General features: G+C 39.8%; 2 protein-coding genes across 4 annotated transcripts; both read right to left on the bottom strand.

Annotated features, from left to right (window-relative positions):
- Nucleotides 1-346: 346 nt before the first annotated feature.
- si:dkey-73n8.3 (uncharacterized protein LOC100150965 homolog) lies at nt 347-2,616 on the bottom strand. Of its 2 annotated transcripts, none has more exons than XM_025008639.2 (7): nt 2,491-2,616; nt 2,290-2,405; nt 1,970-2,125; nt 1,778-1,846; nt 1,439-1,648; nt 797-989; nt 347-665 (listed from the first exon to the last, which is right to left on the bottom strand). In XM_025008639.2, exons 1-7 carry the CDS (start codon nt 2,502-2,504, stop codon nt 563-565), a joined length of 861 nt encoding a protein of 286 aa, XP_024864407.1. In that variant the 5' UTR covers nt 2,505-2,616; the 3' UTR covers nt 347-562. The 2 variants fall into 2 exon arrangements, with proteins under 2 accessions (XP_024864407.1, XP_017283932.1); XM_017428443.2 differs by having other exon boundaries at nt 1,778-1,882.
- Nucleotides 2,617-5,241: 2,625 nt separating this feature from the next.
- On the bottom strand, nt 5,242-19,554 carry tnfrsf11a (tumor necrosis factor receptor superfamily, member 11a, NFKB activator). Of its 2 annotated transcripts, XM_037973217.1 has the most exons (11): nt 19,218-19,554; nt 15,202-15,258; nt 14,827-14,905; nt 14,377-14,502; nt 13,749-13,904; nt 13,569-13,659; nt 13,292-13,368; nt 12,357-12,464; nt 12,205-12,254; nt 11,029-11,959; nt 5,242-7,622 (listed from the first exon to the last, which is right to left on the bottom strand). In XM_037973217.1, exons 5-11 carry the CDS (start codon nt 13,891-13,893, stop codon nt 7,339-7,341), a joined length of 1,686 nt encoding a protein of 561 aa, XP_037829145.1. In that variant the 5' UTR covers nt 13,894-13,904; nt 14,377-14,502; nt 14,827-14,905; nt 15,202-15,258; nt 19,218-19,554; the 3' UTR covers nt 5,242-7,338. The 2 variants fall into 2 exon arrangements, with proteins under 2 accessions (XP_037829145.1, XP_017283878.1); XM_017428389.3 differs by lacking the exon at nt 15,202-15,258.
- Between the last annotated feature and the right edge of the window lie 1,253 nt (nt 19,555-20,807).

Here is a 20,807-nt window from a genome sequence, read left to right on the forward strand (position 1 = left end):
TGCTGATCAGCTGTGGAGGTCACTCAGTTGTAGATGTACATCCAATAATTATTTTCAGAGTTTCAATAAAATTTGTCCAGTTGTTAAGGAGATATTTGGCTAACAAAGTAAAAAACACAGAGGTGTAACAAATGCATCAGAGCTTGAGAACATCTGCAAAGATTTAGGGACAACAAGACGGGCAAAAATGACCAGAAAGTGATGCAAAATGATATTAAGGAGAACTGAAACCTCGAGGAAGGGAGACAAAAAAAGAGCAAAACAAACTGAAGACTGCAAACTGAAAACAAAGAGTGGTGAAATGAAGATTGTGATCAACAAAATTAACCACATAAAACATGCAGGAGACATTGATTATGTTTTTATTGGGTGTAGCAATCATCTTGATTTTACTTGTGAAGCTCTCATATTTCATAGGGCTTCTAATTCTTCCAATCAAATCATTACAGGAATCAGATTTTAGACATGCTTTTCTGTCCACTCACACAGTTTATGTCCATGCATAAAATCTAAAAACTTGGAAGCTTCATGCATAATATGGATAGGGGTATGGCTGACGTGTTTATCTCCAGCGGATGCCCAGCAGGTGGCAGCTCACGGCCCACAGCTTTAGGGCAGTGCCATCATCCTCGCCTGCTCTGGAGCATCTCGCTGCAGCACAGTTCCTGGACACAAAGGGTGACAAAGAGGGACTAAAATTAAATAACTCCCTGACTGATTTGTGTTTCTGTTGTAAATTCCGATTTTAATCACCACGATTAATATCATTGGTGGAGCTGCTGCATTACAAACTGACTTGTAGTATCCACTGGTGAGCATCTGGCTCTCAGGAGTGACGACGCAGTAGATGGTGGTGCAGGCCCCCTCTGCTGGGGTCTTCAGCAGGAAACTGAAGATCTTTGTCACGTCCACTAGAGGTCGCCTTAAGTGCCTTGTGATGTCAGTGTTCACAAAGCCAGGATCCAGAGAGAAAGCCATCACTCCCTGAGCTGGGAAGGAGGAGCGAAACAGAAATGTTCCTTTCAAATTGGCTCATTTTGATGCTTTCTCATCACACAATATGATAATAATTTAAAACAATGTTTAGATTAGATTAAATGATTAGAAATAGACTTTCACAAATAAAATATAAATAATATTTAAAATTCATGCAAATGACTACAACCTATAATTAAAGCATGGCATCCCATATCGCCCACGGCCTTTAATGCCAAAGAAATGGAGCATGAGAAATTCAGAATTCAACCCTTAGTGCCAAGATTTTAAGCAAAGAACAACTATGTTTTTCAGGAAAAGGTTTCTGTTTGCTCTGCTTACTGCCCAGAGCAGTTGTGGTCGAGGCATGAGACTTTTTTAAACACGAGGAAACAGACAGAAGTGAAAGATTCACAGTCAGACATCAAGCGTGCTGTCTGTGTTTCACAGCCACACACCCTACCCTCAGTCCTTTTGGCCAGCTCTCTGGTAAACAGCACGTTAGCAAGCTTGCTCTGAGCATACGCTCTGACAGGGTGGTAATCTTTCTCCCCATTCAGGTTGTCAAACTGGATCTTGCCCATGGCATGAGCCGACGACGACACGTTGATGACTCGGGATGGAGCCGAGTGCTTCAGCAAGTCCAGCAGCAGGAAAGTCAAGAAGAAATGACCTGAAGAGTCAGAAATGGGACGAACAACAAAAACGTATGAGCTACAGAAAAGAAAACAATTTACACGTAACCACGGTTAAATGCAATTCTAAAAATAAGAGGCTTGTGCCCAAACTTTCATTTCTTTACCTAAGTGATTGACTCCAAACTGTGCTTCATATCCATCCACTGTCTTAGCATAAGGACGGATAGCCACACCTGCATTGTTAATCAGATAGTGAAGAGCCTTCTCAGCTGGAAAACAAGATGTTGTTACGGGCATCACACTTTTTGCAGTATTTAGGAGATCCTGTAAATGTGAGTTCAAGCATCGAAACCTACTATTGTAGATATTTTCAGCAAACAGGCAGATCGATTTGGTGTCAGCCAGATCCAGCTGCCTGGCGACCACTTTGGCTCCATTTACCTCCTTCACGATATCTGAAACAGCTTGTTCCCCCTTTGTCATGTCTCTGCATGCCAAAATGACTCGGGCACCTACAAAAGAGATTAATTAATGCTGAAATGGTTTGCATGTGCTTACAAGTAAAATCTGAACAAAGAGAGAGTCTTGAAGACAGAAGAACCTGAAGAAGTTTTTGAAGCTTGAAACTGTTAAACATAGATATTCTGAGAAACAAAAAGAAGATGTGTTTTCTTGCCTCTTGCAGCAAGGTCTTTAGCTGTTGCTTTGCCCATTCCGGTGTTTGCTCCTGTCACTATCGCCGTCTTCCCCTCCAGACGCACATCTGACGACCACTTTGGGATGAACAGAGACCTGACGAATCAAGAAACAAGATTTTATTACTATTTATATCAGAATAAACTGAAATGTCTAAAACAATGAGATGTAAACATCTTACCTGACAGTTTGCATCTCTAACTGGTGACAAATAATGGCTAAATCTCCAGTGATCGGGCAGACAAAGAAGCAGAAATGAGAAGAAGAAGAAAAGAATTTCCCTTTTAACAGTTGAGAAGGAAGTCATTTGCTACAAGGAGCCTTCTGTTCAAATTCAGTTATTGGAAATAATCAATTAAAGCTAAAGTTCTGATTGGGGTTTAGATGAGCTGTCACATGGCAAGCAGTCATAAAGGGTATTTCATCAAAACTAAGCAGAGCATTTTTCATCATACTTGCTATACTGAGATCAACTACTGGCTCAGCTCACTAAATGTTTCCTGTGATGTATTTGTTTTTTTAGATTTTCCCAACATCTGCCACCATCTCAAATTATGTTACCGAGACTATGTGACAGAACAACACAAAGTAGTGCAGAACTGTATAAAGCTGCAAAAGACCTGAAACATCTAGCCTGATCTACAATGGAATGGGTCAGATCAAAGCATATTCCCGTGGAAGGAAATACTCCATTTCGTAAATGAAGCACGCAGTTGTCCAGGTGTTGCAAAACCAAGTTATGGTGTTTCAGCTACTCTTTGAGATTTAATATGAAGCAGTTGTTTGTATCCACTGTCTAAGACTGTCATACGAGCTCAAACCAAAATAAATGTCTCAGAAGTAACCAGAAACTCCAACTGTTATCCAGTCTTACTTGTCAAGGTCTTCTGCCAATGAGCTATGAAATCCAGCACCTGTTTCCGCAAGTGAGATGACTGTAACTTAAGCATTTCGTTAGTGTGGATTTTTTGGTGCTTTCCGAGGGCTCCACAATCACATCTCAATATGTTATTCTTTTTAGGTGATTGGCCCAACAAAAAGTGTTAATTCGGTCCTGAAAATGTGGAACATTATGAAGGCTGAATCCTCACAAGTGGGCTTCCCCTCCATCAGCTCTTCTTCAGCTCCTTTGAAAATATTATAAAAGGAGAATCATTGTGATTTGATTACTGGCCGAAAAAAACATAAAAAAAACATAGAAAACATCTAAAACCTTTGCATCCTCTATTGTAAACAGATTTAAACAGTTAGAAACAGCTTTTAAGAACTGACAAATATATAGTGATAATGCAGAAAGCCAATCAGACACATCTAGATATATTATGCCAACCAGTCAAAATAGGAAATGTGCTAAAATGGCTTAAGGGATGTATACAAACTGTTTAGAGCAGTGGAACAATCTCTGAAAAAGGATGAGAGAGATGCATTGACCATTTACTGATTATCCACTGTATGACAAATATAGAGCTAATCTTGGGAATCACTTAGTGGTAAAATACTATTTTATGTGTGAAAAATGATCTTTGATGTGCTTTTTATAGGTTTGACAAAAGAAATGGCAAGAAATTGCATCCTTGTGACAAGAACTGTTTAAAGAAGGTTCTCTGCTAAGCTGTTGACACAACTCTGCAACTCTGGTTCATCCTTGAGTTTAAAAGCTGTTAATAAGTTGGAACGATTCAAAGGACAGGGTTAGGTTTTTGTGAGACTTTATCTCGGTGTTCTCTCCTTGATGCTCAAGGTCTGGTGTGGAGAACAAAGGAGGGCACGCTCGACTCAAGATCAGGTCAACTCTTGAGTACATGGTTCTCACTTTGTGTTGTGTATGATGCATGGATGAATCAGGACCTCCTGACTGCAGCCCTTAGATGATCTGAAATGTATTATGTTTGATGCGTGGGTGGTACATGCACTTACAGGTGCGTATGTGTTTGGACTGTGTTTATATTTGTTATGATCTGTCCTTGGTGTGGACAAAAAGAGCTGAACGAGGTGGTGGGGTTATATAAAGAGACAGAGAAAGAGCTATAGATAGGGAGATGGAAGGGGGTACAGACAGTACAGAAAACCAAAAATGAGGGATGACTCAAGACTTTTGCACAGTACTGTCTCTCTTGCTCTAGGTGTATGTGTCTCACCTTTGACTGCTGCAACATTTACTAGTTTTTACATAGTTTTGCATTATTTTTTCCAGCTATTGACTTGTTTTTCCACCCTAACTCATCTTTACCACTAGGGGGCAGACTATATATACCTCCAACACTTAATCACTTCAAGTATAAACTCAGATTATTTTCTCACACATTAAAAGCTGAAGAAGAAAAACAAATTGAAATCCTTTGACTCTACAGTCAAGTTCTGTGTTGGCCCGCCAGCTATTTCTCATGTAAACCATGTGAAAGCCAGTCATAACTTCCTGTTTTCACCAACAACCATAAAAATAAGCTGAGACGAGATGCACACTTACACACAAACACACACATATGTAAACATACTGCTGCTGACCCAAACCAGGCCTAACTGAGCGTTGCCAGTTCCTCTCATGTGGTCTCTCTGTGACGCTGGCCGGTCTGAGTGCTTCAACAGTTTCTCCTCGCAGCTGTGCGCCATCCCCTGGCGTGATGAAAGGCTGCCTGTCTGTCAGTGCTGGGACAAAGACAGAGAAATCTCACCACATATGTAATTAGGATTGCTCCACGGGCATTATGGATCATCATGAGGAAATCAACAACTCGTTCATTGTAATTTGTCCAACCCGAAATAGGAAAATCGACAGAGAAACCACAGAATGCAGGATGTCTGCTATACATGAAAACAATAGATGCGAAACACATTCAATTTCAATCAAAATAGTCTTTTATTTAATCATTGCAATATAATTGATTGATATGTACATGATTTTTAAAAGCTGCATACATATGGCAAGGTTGGGATTGATCAGTGTAGTGAACCCCAGGCAGACATGAAATGTACCAAGGATCCAGAAGTCTTTAACTTTTTTTTTTTTCAGCTTTATTTTCAGAGAACAGCAAACATTTCAGACCAAATGCACAATGCTGAGCTCCACATCAGACTATTTGGATTATGTGGCAAAATACACTAAAAATTCCAGCATTACCGTTTGCATAAAGTGATAAGGAGAAGTTCGGAGCAGCAGGGAAAAGGAGGTTGTCAGAACTCGAGGTCCTGAGGTCTCAATGCAACCACAATCTTGTGTCATGCAGCTTGCACTCAGTTCTTCCACCATCTTGCCTTCTGTGTCTGGATAAACTTTTACAGCTCACAGAGCCGACTGTGTTGCACCTATGATTTGTTATGGCAGACAACCATCTTTTGTGCAAGCCTTCGAAATGAATGGGTTTCCAAGCACAGATGTGCGTTTGGTCTGAAAGGGCCTCAGAAGCTACAGGACACATAAATAACACAAATGAGCTTTCATAGACACAAACATCAGCTGCTTGTGGCATCATGTAAGCACAGAGACGTTTCAGCCAAATGTCTGCTGAGACAAGATTTGACCCAAGAAAATGAAAAACTCAGAGTAAAACATCTCTGTTAGAATCTTATTTAAATGCTAAATCAGAACTACAGCATGGCTGCTGTAACAGCAACTTTTAAACACTCTGCCAATAATTAGCAAATCACAAAATTAAGAACAGCAATTAAAAAAAAGTAAAACAGCACAATATCTTTAAAATGTTTGTTTTGAAGGACTTCCTGGACACATGGCTTTGTTTCAGTTGTTTTTGGATGGGATAGACTTAAAAGTCAAAACCAATCTAAAGCAGGTCTTTTTAAACAATTGAAATGTCTTTATTTCTATGGCACAGTCATTTTGACCTTTTATTTAACATTCACTACAGTCACTTTGATTTTTTTTACATTTCAGCAACCGGATTTTTTTTTTATTATTATAAGGCTTAACAGTACTGAGATAGTTTGAATGCTGGTAAAGATCCCTGCTGTTATTTCTCTTCAGTCAGTTTAGACCACTGACAGATATGATAACTAGAGACAGGACTGGAAGCCAGAAGTTGAAGGCACAAAGGAAGTGGAGCCCCTAGTGGCTGACTGCAGTACAACGTTTAAGTCCCATCCCTCCATGTTTAAAAAACCTCAGGAAAATGTTATCTCAAATGGTTTTGCAGGAACAGCCAAAAGAAAAAGAAGATTTAAAATCAGCTGCATTTTGCCTGCTGTTGGTGGCATTCTTTGATTTAAAAGGTCACAAATCAGCTGTAAAAATATTAATTTTTCTTTTAGAAAGTATCACACTTTTTAAAAATAGATAAAACCAATAAACACAAACACAACTTCTGAAAAAAATAAACACATCAAGAATTACCCTTACAAAATATTTAAAACAATCATAAAAATGTCACTTTTCTTCATCCAAGTTTGTACAATAAAATATAATGAAATCAACCAAACCTGGAGTAAAGTAGCTTATCAAATGCATAGCATTTTTCTTCAACTTGAACTGCACATGTGGTGCAATAAAAAGGTAATAAACAAAGCCTATGTACATGCTAAATAAACTTCTTACCAAAAACCTGTTGATAGTGTAAAACAGCTCCTGTTTGCTTCACTCAGTGAAATGCTTCAAATTATTATTATTTGTAAAAATGTTGTCCAGTCAGATTGTCTTAGAAAAGTAAATTTCAGCCATAAAAGCATTAAAAAGTATTTCCACATAGTGGATATTTATGATATAAAAAGTATTGAAGTGATCCAAATTAGAAATATGATATGTATCGATGTTTAGTTTTTAAAATATCCATGGTGCAAGGAAAGAGTTCGGCTTTTCCAGTATGAGCCCATTCCAAACATAATTACCCATCACTGTTTGAGCAAATGGGAGTTTCTCTCTGAGAAAGTCTTGCAGCTTTCCAGTGAAAATAAATGAAAGGCTAAAACCACTAATGCAAGAAAAAAAAAATTGATTTTGGTTTCATACTGGAGCCTGATATGGCCCAACTATTGCTTTTGGAATTGATCTTGGTCCTGACATAAAACACAACCACTTTTTTCACTTTACCAGTAGTCTCTCCTTTATCATTTCTTGGACTGGTAGTGTCTCTTCTCGCAAGGTGCTCTGGGAAATGCAGTCCCTTTGTGATCTTAGGCTGTTCTGAAAAAACTGAGCTGTCTCGCTGGCCTCTTCCTGGACAGGACTTCCGAAAGCAGTGTCCTGCCCCCCCTCGTCGCTGCTGTTTGACATCTGGCTGACGTAGACGACGATAACATCACCTGTAACGTTCATCACTTGACCGCTGGAGATGAAAGTAGTGTTGTGGTTCCCCGAAACCAGACCTAAATGGTAAAAATAAGGCAGAGAAACAAAGGAGATTTTGAGAAGAAGAAAATGCAAATAGACAGAAGTAGCAAAGTAAAAAAAGGTGAAATATTTAGGATATTTAAATAATACTTTGGTTTCTGTTAGAGTTTGTAAAGGTTCGGGTCTTTGTTTCTGGTTTTGTTTTGTATTACACTCTGCTTGGGTTTCTTGTGTTTCTTTTTGAGCTTAGTTTTGGATATTCATGTGAGTTTATGTCCTGGTCATAACCTCTTGATTTTCCTCAATAGTCCCTGGTTCCAGCCTCTTAAGCTCCACCTGGTTTTCATTAGTAATCAGCACACCTGTTTCCACTTATTCATCAGCCTTCCTGGTTTATCCAGTCCTTGCACAATTCTTTATCATATCTTCCTGTTTGTTCTTGTTCATTCCTCATTACCTAGTGATGGGAATTATGACAGCTTTTTTCTGGGATTCAGATTATTTGGCTTCCCAAAAAAAAGAGGGCTGTTTCAGATCCCAAAGAGCTTCCAAAGAAGCCATCTCAGAGCCATTATTTCCATCCTTACAGTGAAGGTCCTGTTCTGGTGTTTTGCCTTGTTTCCTACATGCCTAAATGTTAAAATTCGAGTCTTTCGAGTCTGCATTTGGGTCCATTCAGCCACAAATGCATGACAGTTTCATGACCAATTCATGAAATTGCAATTGCAACAAACAGGAGAAATGTCTAGAAGACCAAAAGATCTCCCCATAATTATGACGCAGTTGAAGAAAGGACAAAATCTTGGCTAACCTCAGGTGACTGGGACATCAAACCCACTTGCCCAGTGGGTTTAATGACAATGCAAGATGACCACAAAAAAGCCACAGCTACATAGACCATCACATCATTTCCTTTTTAGCCACACTAGAGTTTCCAGCAATTTTTAGTATGGGAAAATCAAGATGTTTGAATACTTGTAAATTTTAGTTTTGGATTTTATGTTGCAATTTAGGTCATTTTTTCCCCCATTCATTAACATGTTTGTCTAAAAGAAGACTTAACTGAGCTCTACAATGGGTCTAAAAATCCTTTGCACACCCAATGCCAATATACTCTTGGTGCATCAGGATAAACTGTGTTTTGTAATCCACACTTTACCACATTAAATCTCTGGTTCCGATTTTGTCCCGCCTCCTGTCTGACTTTCCAGCCGACCCTGTGTGACTCACGACTTATGCCTCATCTATTCAGGCACACGTGAGCAGTCACACTCACACACACATACATTATCATACTGCATGTAAACATGTTCTAGTAGGGATGTTTAATTCTGTAAAGCACACATTTCCCTTTAGAGTTAAAGAGACAGGCGAACACGATCACACCCTCACAGAGATGGTCTGTTTCTGTGTTCACATCTCAGAGCTTTTCCGGGAATGCTAGTCGAGTTGGGGGGGGAAAAATGCTGTTTTACCACAGCTTTGAAAACAAAGCTCAATGGAATCTGACTAATGCCTTCTGAGTTATGTTTTTTTTTTCTGGATGCTCAACAAGTGCAGTAATTTAGGGCTGAAAACTGAAATGTAGCAGAAAGATTTGCTTTTCCATCATTTAGGAATAGGAAGGGCTCAATTTTTTTTTTTTTTTAAAGTTGCCTTTCTACTCAAACGATACCAGCTTAATTCTTTATCCAGACAGCTAGAAGTGCTAAGGTGCTCTTCAGCTTCTAAGCCTGCTCTAGTTGAGGAGCAAGACTCTGGCCAGGATCTGTGTGTGAATTATGCAAGACTAAAGGCTAATGGTTCCTTCAGATTTACAGGTGAAAGCCTTGCCTTTTGCTTAACTTTTAAATAGCATGAGCAGGATGCACATAAAGTCTTTTACTGCATGATGTGAAATAATGTCAAGACAGCAAGCATGTAATTAAAATAACTACTCATCAGAGAGAGTCAAAAAAGATGGCATGTTTATGTGTTTTCTTTTCTTTTTTTGTTGTTGTTGGGAGGGTAAAGTTACAAAAGTCTTACTCAAGCTGCACACATCTTGCTTCAATTAAAGCCGTGGTCACTTTGCGCAACCCCGTGGAACGCTGGGTAAACAGGAGCTTTGTCCTGTAGATGTTACAGTTCACACTGATGCACAAAAATACACACACACTCGGCGCAGTGTTTGTTGGAGTGCGGTTCTGGTGGTTCCCTAAAGCATCAAACACACGTATCTTTTTTCCTGCTTTCTGTGTGGTCCGTTCACCCCAGAATTATGAGCCCAACTATCAATGCAAGGTTTATTAAAACATATTTCTTGGAAGTGATCAGACTTCTTATTGTTATGTCGACACCAGACCACAGTTATGAGCTGCATTCACCAACTGATGCTTCAATCTGAGCTAACCACTGTCCCGATCACGCTGCTGCCCTCAGAACCAAACATCACCAACTGGAACTTGAGGGACATAGCTGTATGTAAATACACTTCCCACAATGTTTTAGCAACACATAAAGATCCATGAGAAGAGAAGGTTAGAGGTTAAACAACGCAGCAGTAAAATTTTCCATTCAAAATCAATCAGTATTTTTTTTTTCTGTTCCTAATAGTTGATCTTTTGTCATTTATAGGAAGAGTGCATCACATGATTGTCAGGTGTTACCTTGTGGCAATATAAAGAAAACTGCAGACTACAGAATTATTGACTCACAGCCTTTGTCATGAACCATTAGTTGTTTTTTTTACTAACATTGCTGCAAGGATACAGAAAACATTCTCCAGGAAATATCCAGTTCCTGGATGGCTTTAATTTGTTCAGTGAAGCTCAGAATAGATTCTTAGAAAGTTTAAACTTTAAACCCAATTTAATCTGAAAGGTGCACCATTCCAAGCTTTTAAAGTGTAGTGAACAGCTCTGATTTTCTAAGCTGAACTCACATGCAAATCACTCTCCCTTCCCTTCCTCCTGAGTGTCATTCGGGTCACATTGGTGTCAAACTGTATGGAAATCAGGTTTAAAGGGTTCCCTTTATGTGCCGGAAGGTTGAAACGTGAGACCACCTTCTCGTTTGACAAAGATGGCCTCTTGGTTTGAGAGGTGTAAGGGAAGCCATTTTTGTCAAACATAAAGGAGGTCTCAGGTTTCAACTTTCAGTTCGCTGCAGCTTAAAAGCTTGGAACTCTGCACTCTTCAATTTGAAAAGAGAAAGCTCATTGGATGAGAAGCAAAATGTCTTCAAAAAACAAAATGGTACAGTTATCTTTGTTTAAACTTGCTAGGGCAACCTTCACCAGCATATCACCGCATAGATTGAGTTAAAGTCAAACTTACACAATAGTTTTTAGACATTTTTTTGAGTTTGATGCACCAGATTAAACTGAATTAGATTGTTTTAAACTGTCATGTTCTCTGTTGGAACTGATGTTTCCATAGATGACCTTGAAGTGTCACGTACCTGAGGTAAGAGATGGTTCGGCCAGCTGACTGTGGAGGCTCTCCGGTGAGCACCCCAGCTCGGACTCTCCCAGCTTGTTCTCCCTACCGTCCCCGCAGGAAATCCCCTGGCCTTTTTCCGACCTGGGGGCCTCGGGGGGCTTGTCCAGGTCGATATCTCCTGCAGGCGTGGAAGTCATCAAGGCGCTGACTAAAGTCATGGCAGGGGCTGCGCTACTTTCAGTTGAGGTGGAGTCTGTGCTTGCCAGTCCATAAAACTCCTCCTGTTTTACCAGCAATTTGTTGGACAGATCTTTGGGCCTCACCTGAGCCTGGGACAATGGCACACAGAGTTCAGGACTTGGGTTGGATGGTGGGACTAGGGAGGAGGTGTGGATGAGAGGAGCAGAAAGACCAACCAAAGATGTAACGCATGTCTCTCTATTAGATGAACCCATCTTTTCTTGAATGGCCCTTTCTCTCGCTCTTTCACAGTCACTTCTGTCTTTTTTGGTCTCTTCTCTGTCTCTCTCTCCTTTGAGGCCTCCACATGAGCAGGTTTCTAGCATCCCAGGAATCACAGCCTGGCTACAGTCCTCATTCTCCCCTACTTCCAGCGGCTCACGGATAGGAATGACGCACGTGCAAGACCCTGTCAAAAGCGAAGACGTATTCACAACCTCTTCTTCTGACAACTCCTCCGGTTCTCCAGACCCTTTGCGCTCATTGTCTGTCACCGTTCTCTCCTTTAGCCCTTCATTTTCTTTCATTCTCTTTGTGGAGGGCAGGGAGACCTTCACAAAGGAAACAGAGGCAGGAACGGTGCATGGGGCATCCATTTCAGGACCGTGGGGGGCTTGGCAGATGAGTTTTGTGACTTCACATGGTGTACATCTGAAGCCCCCAGGGCCTTCTCCTGCTGTTCCACTGTGGTAAAGAGGGGCCAAAGTCTCCTAGAATAATAATAATAATAATAATAAAATGTAAAAAAAAAAGCATTCAAAACCACTGCTATTTCTGAATGAATAGTTAGTTCTGTGATTTTCTAAATTTCAACCTTGTAGGATCAAATATAGAAGTGGTTTACTGTATTTACCTTTTTACATCACGTTTTACATCATAATTGTAGTCTAAAATGTTTGTAACTGTAATTGGAACATATTATTTCCTTGGCTTTTTAACAGAAATGTCACAGTACCTGCTGTATCCTGGTCCTCTTCAGATTCTGGACACAAGATCGCAGATTTACTAATGAAGAAACAACACAGGGAAACCTATTAGTCGATAAAATACAGAGAAGAAAGCTGCTGATGAGCTGAAGCTGACGGACTCCGGAGTGTTTGAACGTACCAGAGAGTAACTTGAGTTTGTCCTTGTAGCAGAAGAGCAGCAGGATGAGGAGACACAGAACAGTAATGACTGACAGCACTGAAACTAAAATCCAGGGGAACGGAGTAACTGTAAGAAAGAAATATCACAGTTTGCTTTTTTTAGTCTAAATCTGTCATCATGAGTCCAGAACCACGCAAACATTTTAAACCATTCCTCCATCACTTATTTCTTTATACTTTGATTCCATAGAGCCAGCATTTCTTTTAGTCTTTTAAAGTCGTCTCGGTCTATTCAAGGTTTTACTTTGAACCTTGGCAGCGTTATTATTTACTTTAAAACATTTTCACTCCACTTCTTGTAACCGAACATGACAATATACTATGCAGTTTGCTCAAATACAATCTGTATTCATCCCCAAAATGGCATTATTGATCCGAAAATGGTGGACTTTCTGTTGGGTTTAGGTCCAAAAAACTTTTTTTCTGTGCCTTTGTGAGTTCTACATACAAACCAAACTTCAGAGCTTTAAGTAAAACTAGTTCTAGGAGCTGACAAATTAGGGGGCACTTATTATTGTGGCCTTTATCAGATAAAAAGTTTTACTTTTAAGGTGTTCACAAATTTATTTGGCTTTTTGTGTATATTTAGACCACTAAGATTAATAATATTAGGAGAATAAAAAAAACAAAACTACCTTTACTACAGGTCTTTGTACAACCTTCAGTGTCCGGGCCTAATGAGAGATGATTCAAGAGTTTTGCACAGTTTAGAAAATCTAAAAAAAGTCAAAATAAAAAGAAAAAGAAAACAAAGCGTTGCTCTTAAAAGCTCCTAGTTTTTTTCCTCAACTAATGTTTTTGTGTTTAAACCTCACCTCATTATATTTCTCCAGAGATTTGACATGACTTTGTTTTGTTTGGGGAACGGCTGCAGTCAAAGTGTCCACGTCTTACCTGGGACATGCTGTCCACACACGGCGTCGGACTGGGCACTGCCTGGCTGCATCTCTCGTCTGCCCTCGGCTTTACAACTGGAGAAACGAGACAAAAACACAGAGTGAAATGGAATGTCTGCACTAAAGCACATTTAAGTAGGTTTTTCCTAGGTCCATCATCATCTTTTACAGATCCATGGTAAACATATTCAAGCTGTCCACCTACAATTTCCCTCCACAATACATTAAACATATTCCAGGCCAAAACTGTTTGTGTGTTTGGGGTAGGAACTTACTTGGTCCACAGTTTGCATTGCTCAGTATTGTCCTTATCAGAATAAAAGCCATCTTTACATGGAACACACACTTTCCTTGCATATGTTGACCCTAAAGAGTAAACACACACATTATCACACACTGATAAATGACCTCTTTGTAAAGACGTTAGATTTCTGCTCCGTGTTCGGGTGTCTCACCGGGGTCGTCCTCAATCCCACTGCCAGCAGGACAGGTTGGGATGAGCTCACAGAATTCACAGTTGATGGGGTGACACTGGCGGCTAGGCTGGCAGCGACACGGCTCCTCTTCCGTAAAGCTCTCGTTCTCTTCACTTCTTTCCATAAATCCCTTTCCTGGAGGTCAGAATAAAAGGGAAGTTGAAACTATTTGAAGTCAAGGTGAATTTTTTTTTTTTACCAGGCTTCGCTGCAGAGGTGTAAGGTTAATTCTGATAACTGTGCAAATGTATTTTCATCTTCATATCTTCAGTCAATAAGATGCCAAAATGACTATTATTTAATTAATTGTTATATTTGAATAAAACATACACATTGTGATCATTAGAGTATTTGTTTTGTGTGTGTTTACAAAAGCACAACTTTCAAATTATTATTATGACAAAAATAAAAGCTTTTGTTGCATTAGTGTGTTGTCATTAGTGTCGGCAGTGCTGCACGAATAAAAACAAACATAAATCATATTAAAGGTCTAGAATTTCTTGAAGGAATCCATATCACCTGCCGCCTTTAATGTAAAGTTTTAGACTAAGATCATCTTACGATGAGAAGTGATTTTGTTCCTTTTGTAAAAGCTGCAGGTACTGACCGGTATCGCAGTACTTCTTCGGGATGCAGGTCGTTTTTGAGGTCCAGCCAGGCTGATATTCATGATGATTGCACTTTAAACACGTAGTCTGTTCAGACTGAGTGCAGTGAGACAGCACACGCTCTCCTGATGAAAAACAGCGAGAAGGAGAAAGGTAAACAGATGGATTAAAGGACATGATCACAACGAAGTGCATGCAAAACAAAATCTACAAAACAGTACCCACCATTTAGACCAGATTCTAATTATGTATGTGTGGTTGTGTAAGCACGTGCATGTCTGTGCTATTTTAAGCCTAACTGTTCCGCTTTTAAACATCTTTCCTCTTCTATCTTTGTGAATGAAAATGTATGTCTATTTTCTGCTGATTCCAGTGAGGAAACAAGAAGTGCCACATTCTCACTCCACGTCCTTGTGTTTCTACTGTGTACAGCCGCGTGTTATTATTACCTGGTTGACACTTTTTGCAGCATCTGGAGTCTCTTAAGTATCGATTTTCTCCACACTGGTTGGATTTGGACACTGTGTCCTAAAACATACACATAATGTAAAATTAAACTTTTCACAGTTACACTTTTCGTGGCAAAGAGGATAACCTAAGGCAGTGGTTCCCAAACTTATTTAGCTCCCAACCTACAAAATAATAGAGATAAATGACCCCATCTATTACCAAATTAAACATGGGCATAACGACAATATAAAGTATTAACCTCCATTAGAGCATTTTGATCAATTTATGATTACTGTTATTATCTTTTTTAAGAACTATGGTTAAAATATGGCATAAACACTCATTTTTAAATGTAAGCTGATATCTGAACTTACATTTGTGTGTTTTGTGTCTCACTTTGGGGTCCCAACCCAACTTTGGGAACCACTGTCCTAAAGAATAATTAACAAAAACATTTACATGTAACATGTTTATCATTTAACAGTGATATGGGTGATAAAATTTTAATTTCATGACACCTTTTTATATTTTTCCCTAATGTATGCAACGCTCTAGCGCAGGCATCTCATTTTTTCCTCCTGATCACCTTTTAAGTCAAGAACATTTTACTGTGAAATAACCTCAAGTAATGAGAGGAAGAAGATGGTTGAAGTATTTCCAAGACAGGCCCAGGAATTTTTTCCACCGTCTCAGAAACACCTGACCACAGCACCAAGCTCACACAGGATCATCTTACATAAGAGCTGGAATGAAACTAAATGTTTTGTAGATCTTCAGATATTCTCCTGGTCCCCCTTGGTGTGCTGCTGAAAAGCACTTTCATTGCCACACCGTCATTAAACGTTCCTGAAACATCTGCACTTTTTAAGCTCGAGTAAAACTTGAGTTTCTCACGTACAGAGCTTGCTGTACACACCCTCCAGTCTCCATAAACTTGTGGCTGGTGAACTCCTCACCACACTGCTGAATTAGAGAATCCAGCTGTTATGACAGAGGTGATGCCAAAGCCACAAACGCTATATATAAAGGTAGATAAATACAAGCTAAAAGACTGGCTGCTCTTTGAGCTTGGACCAACATCTTTCACCTTCTCATTCAGCCATTTTCAGCTTCTTTTCCACATGAAAGTGGACACTGTTTCCATCATTTGTGCTGTAATTTATACAGGTATTGAAAGCAGAGCTATAAACATAAGAAACAGAAGAATAATTTGACTTTGTCAACCTGTTATCAAACCCATCTTTACTCAATGCTTTCCTTTTACCAAACTTCACCTGTCTTTGTCCATTCCTGTGGCTTTACACTGATAATTCACCTTATTTTGTTTGCAGATACTAACATTTATATGTTTTTATGTGCACTTCTATCTAAAGCGACATTTAAGTTAAGACCACTTTTAGCATCAGAAATGTTGTTTCTCTGAGCAAAGACATCAAAAATCCCCCCATTGTTCTCACACCTCCATGTTCCCCTGTGTTTAGTCTGTGCAGCCTTGGTCAACAACAGCACAGCAGGAACAATGGCTCACAATTACCTCCCTGCACTCACAGCAGCCAGCATTTGTTTTCTAATGATGCACGGTGCTTTCTGAGCTCACGCCACAGCTCTAATGACGACCACGTGCCACATCAGACTGAAGTGACACAAGTAAGAAAAGTTTTCCAGGGGCTCAGACAGACAGACAGGCAGGCAGGCAGGCAGACAGACAGACAGAAAGAGCTGCAAGGGTTGTCCAGAATGCACAGGAAAAAAACAGCCTTTAATACCAGGAGTCCCCAAATGAAGGACTGCGGTCTCTTTATGGGCCCAAATGATTGATTTCAATAAAATTTAATAATTTGTAAAAATTGTATGGTGATTTGTGTGGTAATTCATTTTTCCACAATTTACGGTCATTCAATTTAAACTGCAGCTTCTCCTGCATTTATGGTAATTCACTTTAGGTGGCACAGAGCTTTTTTTTTATTTTATTTTTTTTACAATTTACAGTAATTCCCACATCTGGCCTGAGGTTTCTCTCTGCAGAGAGAAGCTGTCAGCTTACAGAGAGGTACGGGCCTGAAAAAACAATATGGTGAGAGAAGAAAACGAGCCTGGCTGTCAGTGAAAGAGACTTTCAATACATCAAACTTCTCCAGGCAGACACGCAGAATTTAAATTGACGACCACTGTTATATACTAGACTGTATGTAAAAATGGTAAAGACAGAACATCCAGCCAAAAAGCTAACTGTTTCTGCTGAAATATGTACCTATAAATGCATGTTTATTAAACAAAAAAAACATGAGGAAAGGGAAAATAGCCAAATAAATAGATAAAAGAGGGCAGTTCTACATGAAAAAAAAAAACAAAAAAACCCCCAAAGAAACAAAAAAGAGGCATTCATAGGTCCTCAGTAACTACCCCATCGCCATCATCTTTTATCCAGGATATTTAGTTTATTGAATTAAAAAAAAAAAAAAAACTTTTACGACTCATGCAATCCCATCAGACATGAGTGTGATGGTGAGCGCATTCCATTTGCTCCCAGAGGATGAGAGAATTTGCATAACGGCTGCAGCAGTCATGGGCAGGAGGCCAAGAGAGACAGAGTGACTTTTACGCCTCTCGGCTTCTACTGATCTGTGATAAGGTGCTGTAAAAACATCTTGCTCAGCAACTTAATCTCTGTATGATGTTTGCACCTGTGATCAATTTATGCAAAAATAATAAAACAAAATCCCACGCAGCATCAGAAACAGATTTTACAAACTCTGCGGGGAATTTGTTTTCTTACAAAGCAAAGACGTGAGACTTTTTCTCACCAAAAAGGAAGAAGATAAGTGAGTAAAACTGCAGTGAAACCTGACAAAGAAAAAAAAAGTCCATGAATAAAAGAGACAAAGTAGATTTGTAAAAGCTCAAGTCATTTCACAAATTTGAACCATAAATTCTTAAGCAACCACAATCTGCACAAATCTTTCTGTTTTCTTTTTTTGGTTACAAAACCTTAATGTGGACATTTCAGACAGTTCCTCCAGGCTCTGCACATAGATCTGCTGTGATTACAAGAGTTCTGTCATATTTTACGTAAAAGTTTCTGCTGGCTGCAGCCAATCGAGTACGGCTTCTCAGGTAGGAGGTGTTGCAGTAGTTGTTTATAGTAAAATGACACAAGTTGGACAGATGCACTTGAGAGAGATTTAAGAAAGGATTACACAGTTAAACTGATGTGAAAGTTAAATGGAATATGGCCAAATAATGGTTAGAATGAAGACAGATTGGAAGATGGATGAAAGCATTAATACAGGAATGAAAACTGGATGGTTAGAGATGCTAAAATCCTACATGGAGCCGTGACTGTGGGTCAGCAAATAAACAAATCCACTAAATCACATCACTTTTATGATTTGCTGCATTGATTCTTAGGCTGTGAACATCTTGAAGTCATTGTCTGTTGCTCAATGTCTTCCAGGCAGTTTGAGATGAATTTGAAATGGATTGGATAAAAACCTACAATGTGAACGGGGAATTCTTTGGGGAATATTATGAGTCAAGGATGGCAAGACCACTGAGAGAACAAGCCCGGGCCAAAGGTTCGCAGTGTCACTTCAAAAACTTGATGGAAAATATTTCTTTCCTTTTACATTCTGACTCTTTTTTCCAGGCATCCAGTTCATCTTTGCCTGTGAAAAACCCCTTTTTTTGTTTCTCTTCTTTTACTGTTACTTGTCCGGATCCGTGCATGGGCATGATTTCACGTCAAGCATGATCCTTTTAGCACATTTTGGGCGAAGAAGAGAGAAAAGCATGAAAGGTAGGGGCGTTTGTTCCAGTCAGAGCGCAGCTATGCTGGCTTTACAGTAAAACAGGCAATGATAGATTACTGGTGCCCACCAGTCCCACCACCTCAACCACATCTTAGAAACCACCACACCTGGACGCTGTTACAGCTGCTTGGACGGAACAAAAATGGACAACATGCCATGGCTTATTCACTTAGTCAGCTGAGACATGAACTAAATAAATATTAAACGCCTAAAAGTCAAGTTCCTCTTTGGCAGAGGGAAAGAAAAATAAGAGCATGTGATCATTTAAAGAGCCTGATGAGGGAGCATGGCTGGACATATCTGTGGTGAAGTTCTTGATGATCCATTTGGACAGGAACATCCTGTTGACAGAGGCGTTCTTGTGGAGAGGAGAGTCAACCCAAGCAGGACGGTTTCCAGTTGTGCGTAAAAGCCATCATTCTTGCACTCCCAGGAGAGAATAAATATGGAAATCATCTGATGCGGGTTAATAGAACTGAACTATATTTAACCTCAGTAGTTTTGGTCTTTACATGAACTTCATTTTTATGTAATAAACACAGATAAACTCACTTTTAAAATGGTGAAAAAGCGCGTTTTACCTGTGCGTAAAAAGCGACAAGGATGCACCAGATTATCCAGCCGCGGAATATCCAGCCAGAGGACAAGTTCCTCCCCATCTCTGCTGATTTTCGGACCGTTCTCCTGAGGCTCACTTGTATCTCTCAGCCCAGGCTGTCGCACCACGCACGGATTTCCCACCCTTCTTCAGGTACGCCCACCGGTGATCACTTCTTCTCGCGTGCGCGGCTGCTGCTGGAGGTCTCAGGGCATTCTTCCTGCGCCTTCATTCCCCGTTAGAAGGCAGCGGCTCCGGTGTTGCCTCTCATCTCTCCTCTGCTTTCATCCACGCGCTGTGAGGGAAGCTGCGTGCAGCAGCTTGTAAAAACTATGCGCGCAGAGACGGACGGAGGGAGGCAACTCCTCCCCCCTTCCCATAAAAACCTTCCCCTTCACAGATTCCCTTCCCCTCAGAGCTGCCGGAGGGGCTGATCCTCGGATCCATGAAGGCAGTGGCGGAGCCAGAAGATTCTTTTGCAGGGGTGTCCAGGGGGATACCACAACACATATGGGGGTGGCACAGAAACTAATGACTCATCATTGTTTGTTATTTCCCCCTGTGTGACACATACAGCCCATAAAGCCCAAACAGTAGATTATTTATTAGGTCACTTCTGTGTATGTACACACCTATGGCCACAAAACAGGACAATTTTACCTGTTTTTACATCATTTAGCACAGTCCTGATTTGTATTTTTTATCTTATTTAATTTCTAAAGCAGTGGTTCCCATAGTTGGGATCTGGAAACACTACAGCTATGTTCACACTGCATGTCCTAGTGCTCAAATCTAATTTTTTTTTTCTTTTTGGTCGTTCACATTACATTTTAAATACAACTTCCATCAGACGCCAGTGTGAACAGTCTCCACATGTGCAGAAGAAGATATGACGTCACACTCCACACGCTGTGTTTACAGAAGTAAATATGGACTTTTACAAGTGTTAGCATGTGTATTGATTTTAAACTTTCTGTCCAATTGGGGTCAACTGTACATCTGAATGGTAAAAGATAGAAGAAGGAGAAGAAACAGAGCGCAAATGTTAACCATGAGCTTTTTTGGGGGCCACATAGGAAAAAGACCTGAGTCTGATATGACAAAATCGGATTTGTCACGTTCACACTGCCATGAATAAATCTGATATGTCAGATAATGGCAAAGGAAAAAAATCAGAATTGGGTCGCATTTGCCTGCAGTGTGGACAGAGTCTGAGTGAAGGGTCCTGATGGGATTTCCAGAAATCAAAATGAAATTTAGAACGGATTGTTAATAGCATAAACTTTTTATATACATCCTGGAATATAAAAACAACACGAGTCATAAATGGATGAAAATATAACCATTGTTGAGGCAGTTTTTACTGACATTATAACCTTGTTTAATTGACTTTTAAGCAACCGTTTAACCAGTGTTGGCTGGAGTTAGTGAGTTTATAACATTATTCATTTGTGGGTCAGAAGCAAAAATTTAGGAACCCCTGCTGTAATGATTTTTTTATTCTATTTTGTTTATTTAGCATTTTAAGCTATTAGAACGGTCCAATTTTCAAACAATTTGATTTGATTCTGAT

Source organism: Kryptolebias marmoratus, linkage group LG21, assembly GCF_001649575.2.
Source record: "Kryptolebias marmoratus isolate JLee-2015 linkage group LG21, ASM164957v2, whole genome shotgun sequence".
In the NCBI taxonomy this organism is placed as follows: Eukaryota; Metazoa; Chordata; class Actinopteri; order Cyprinodontiformes; family Rivulidae; genus Kryptolebias; species Kryptolebias marmoratus.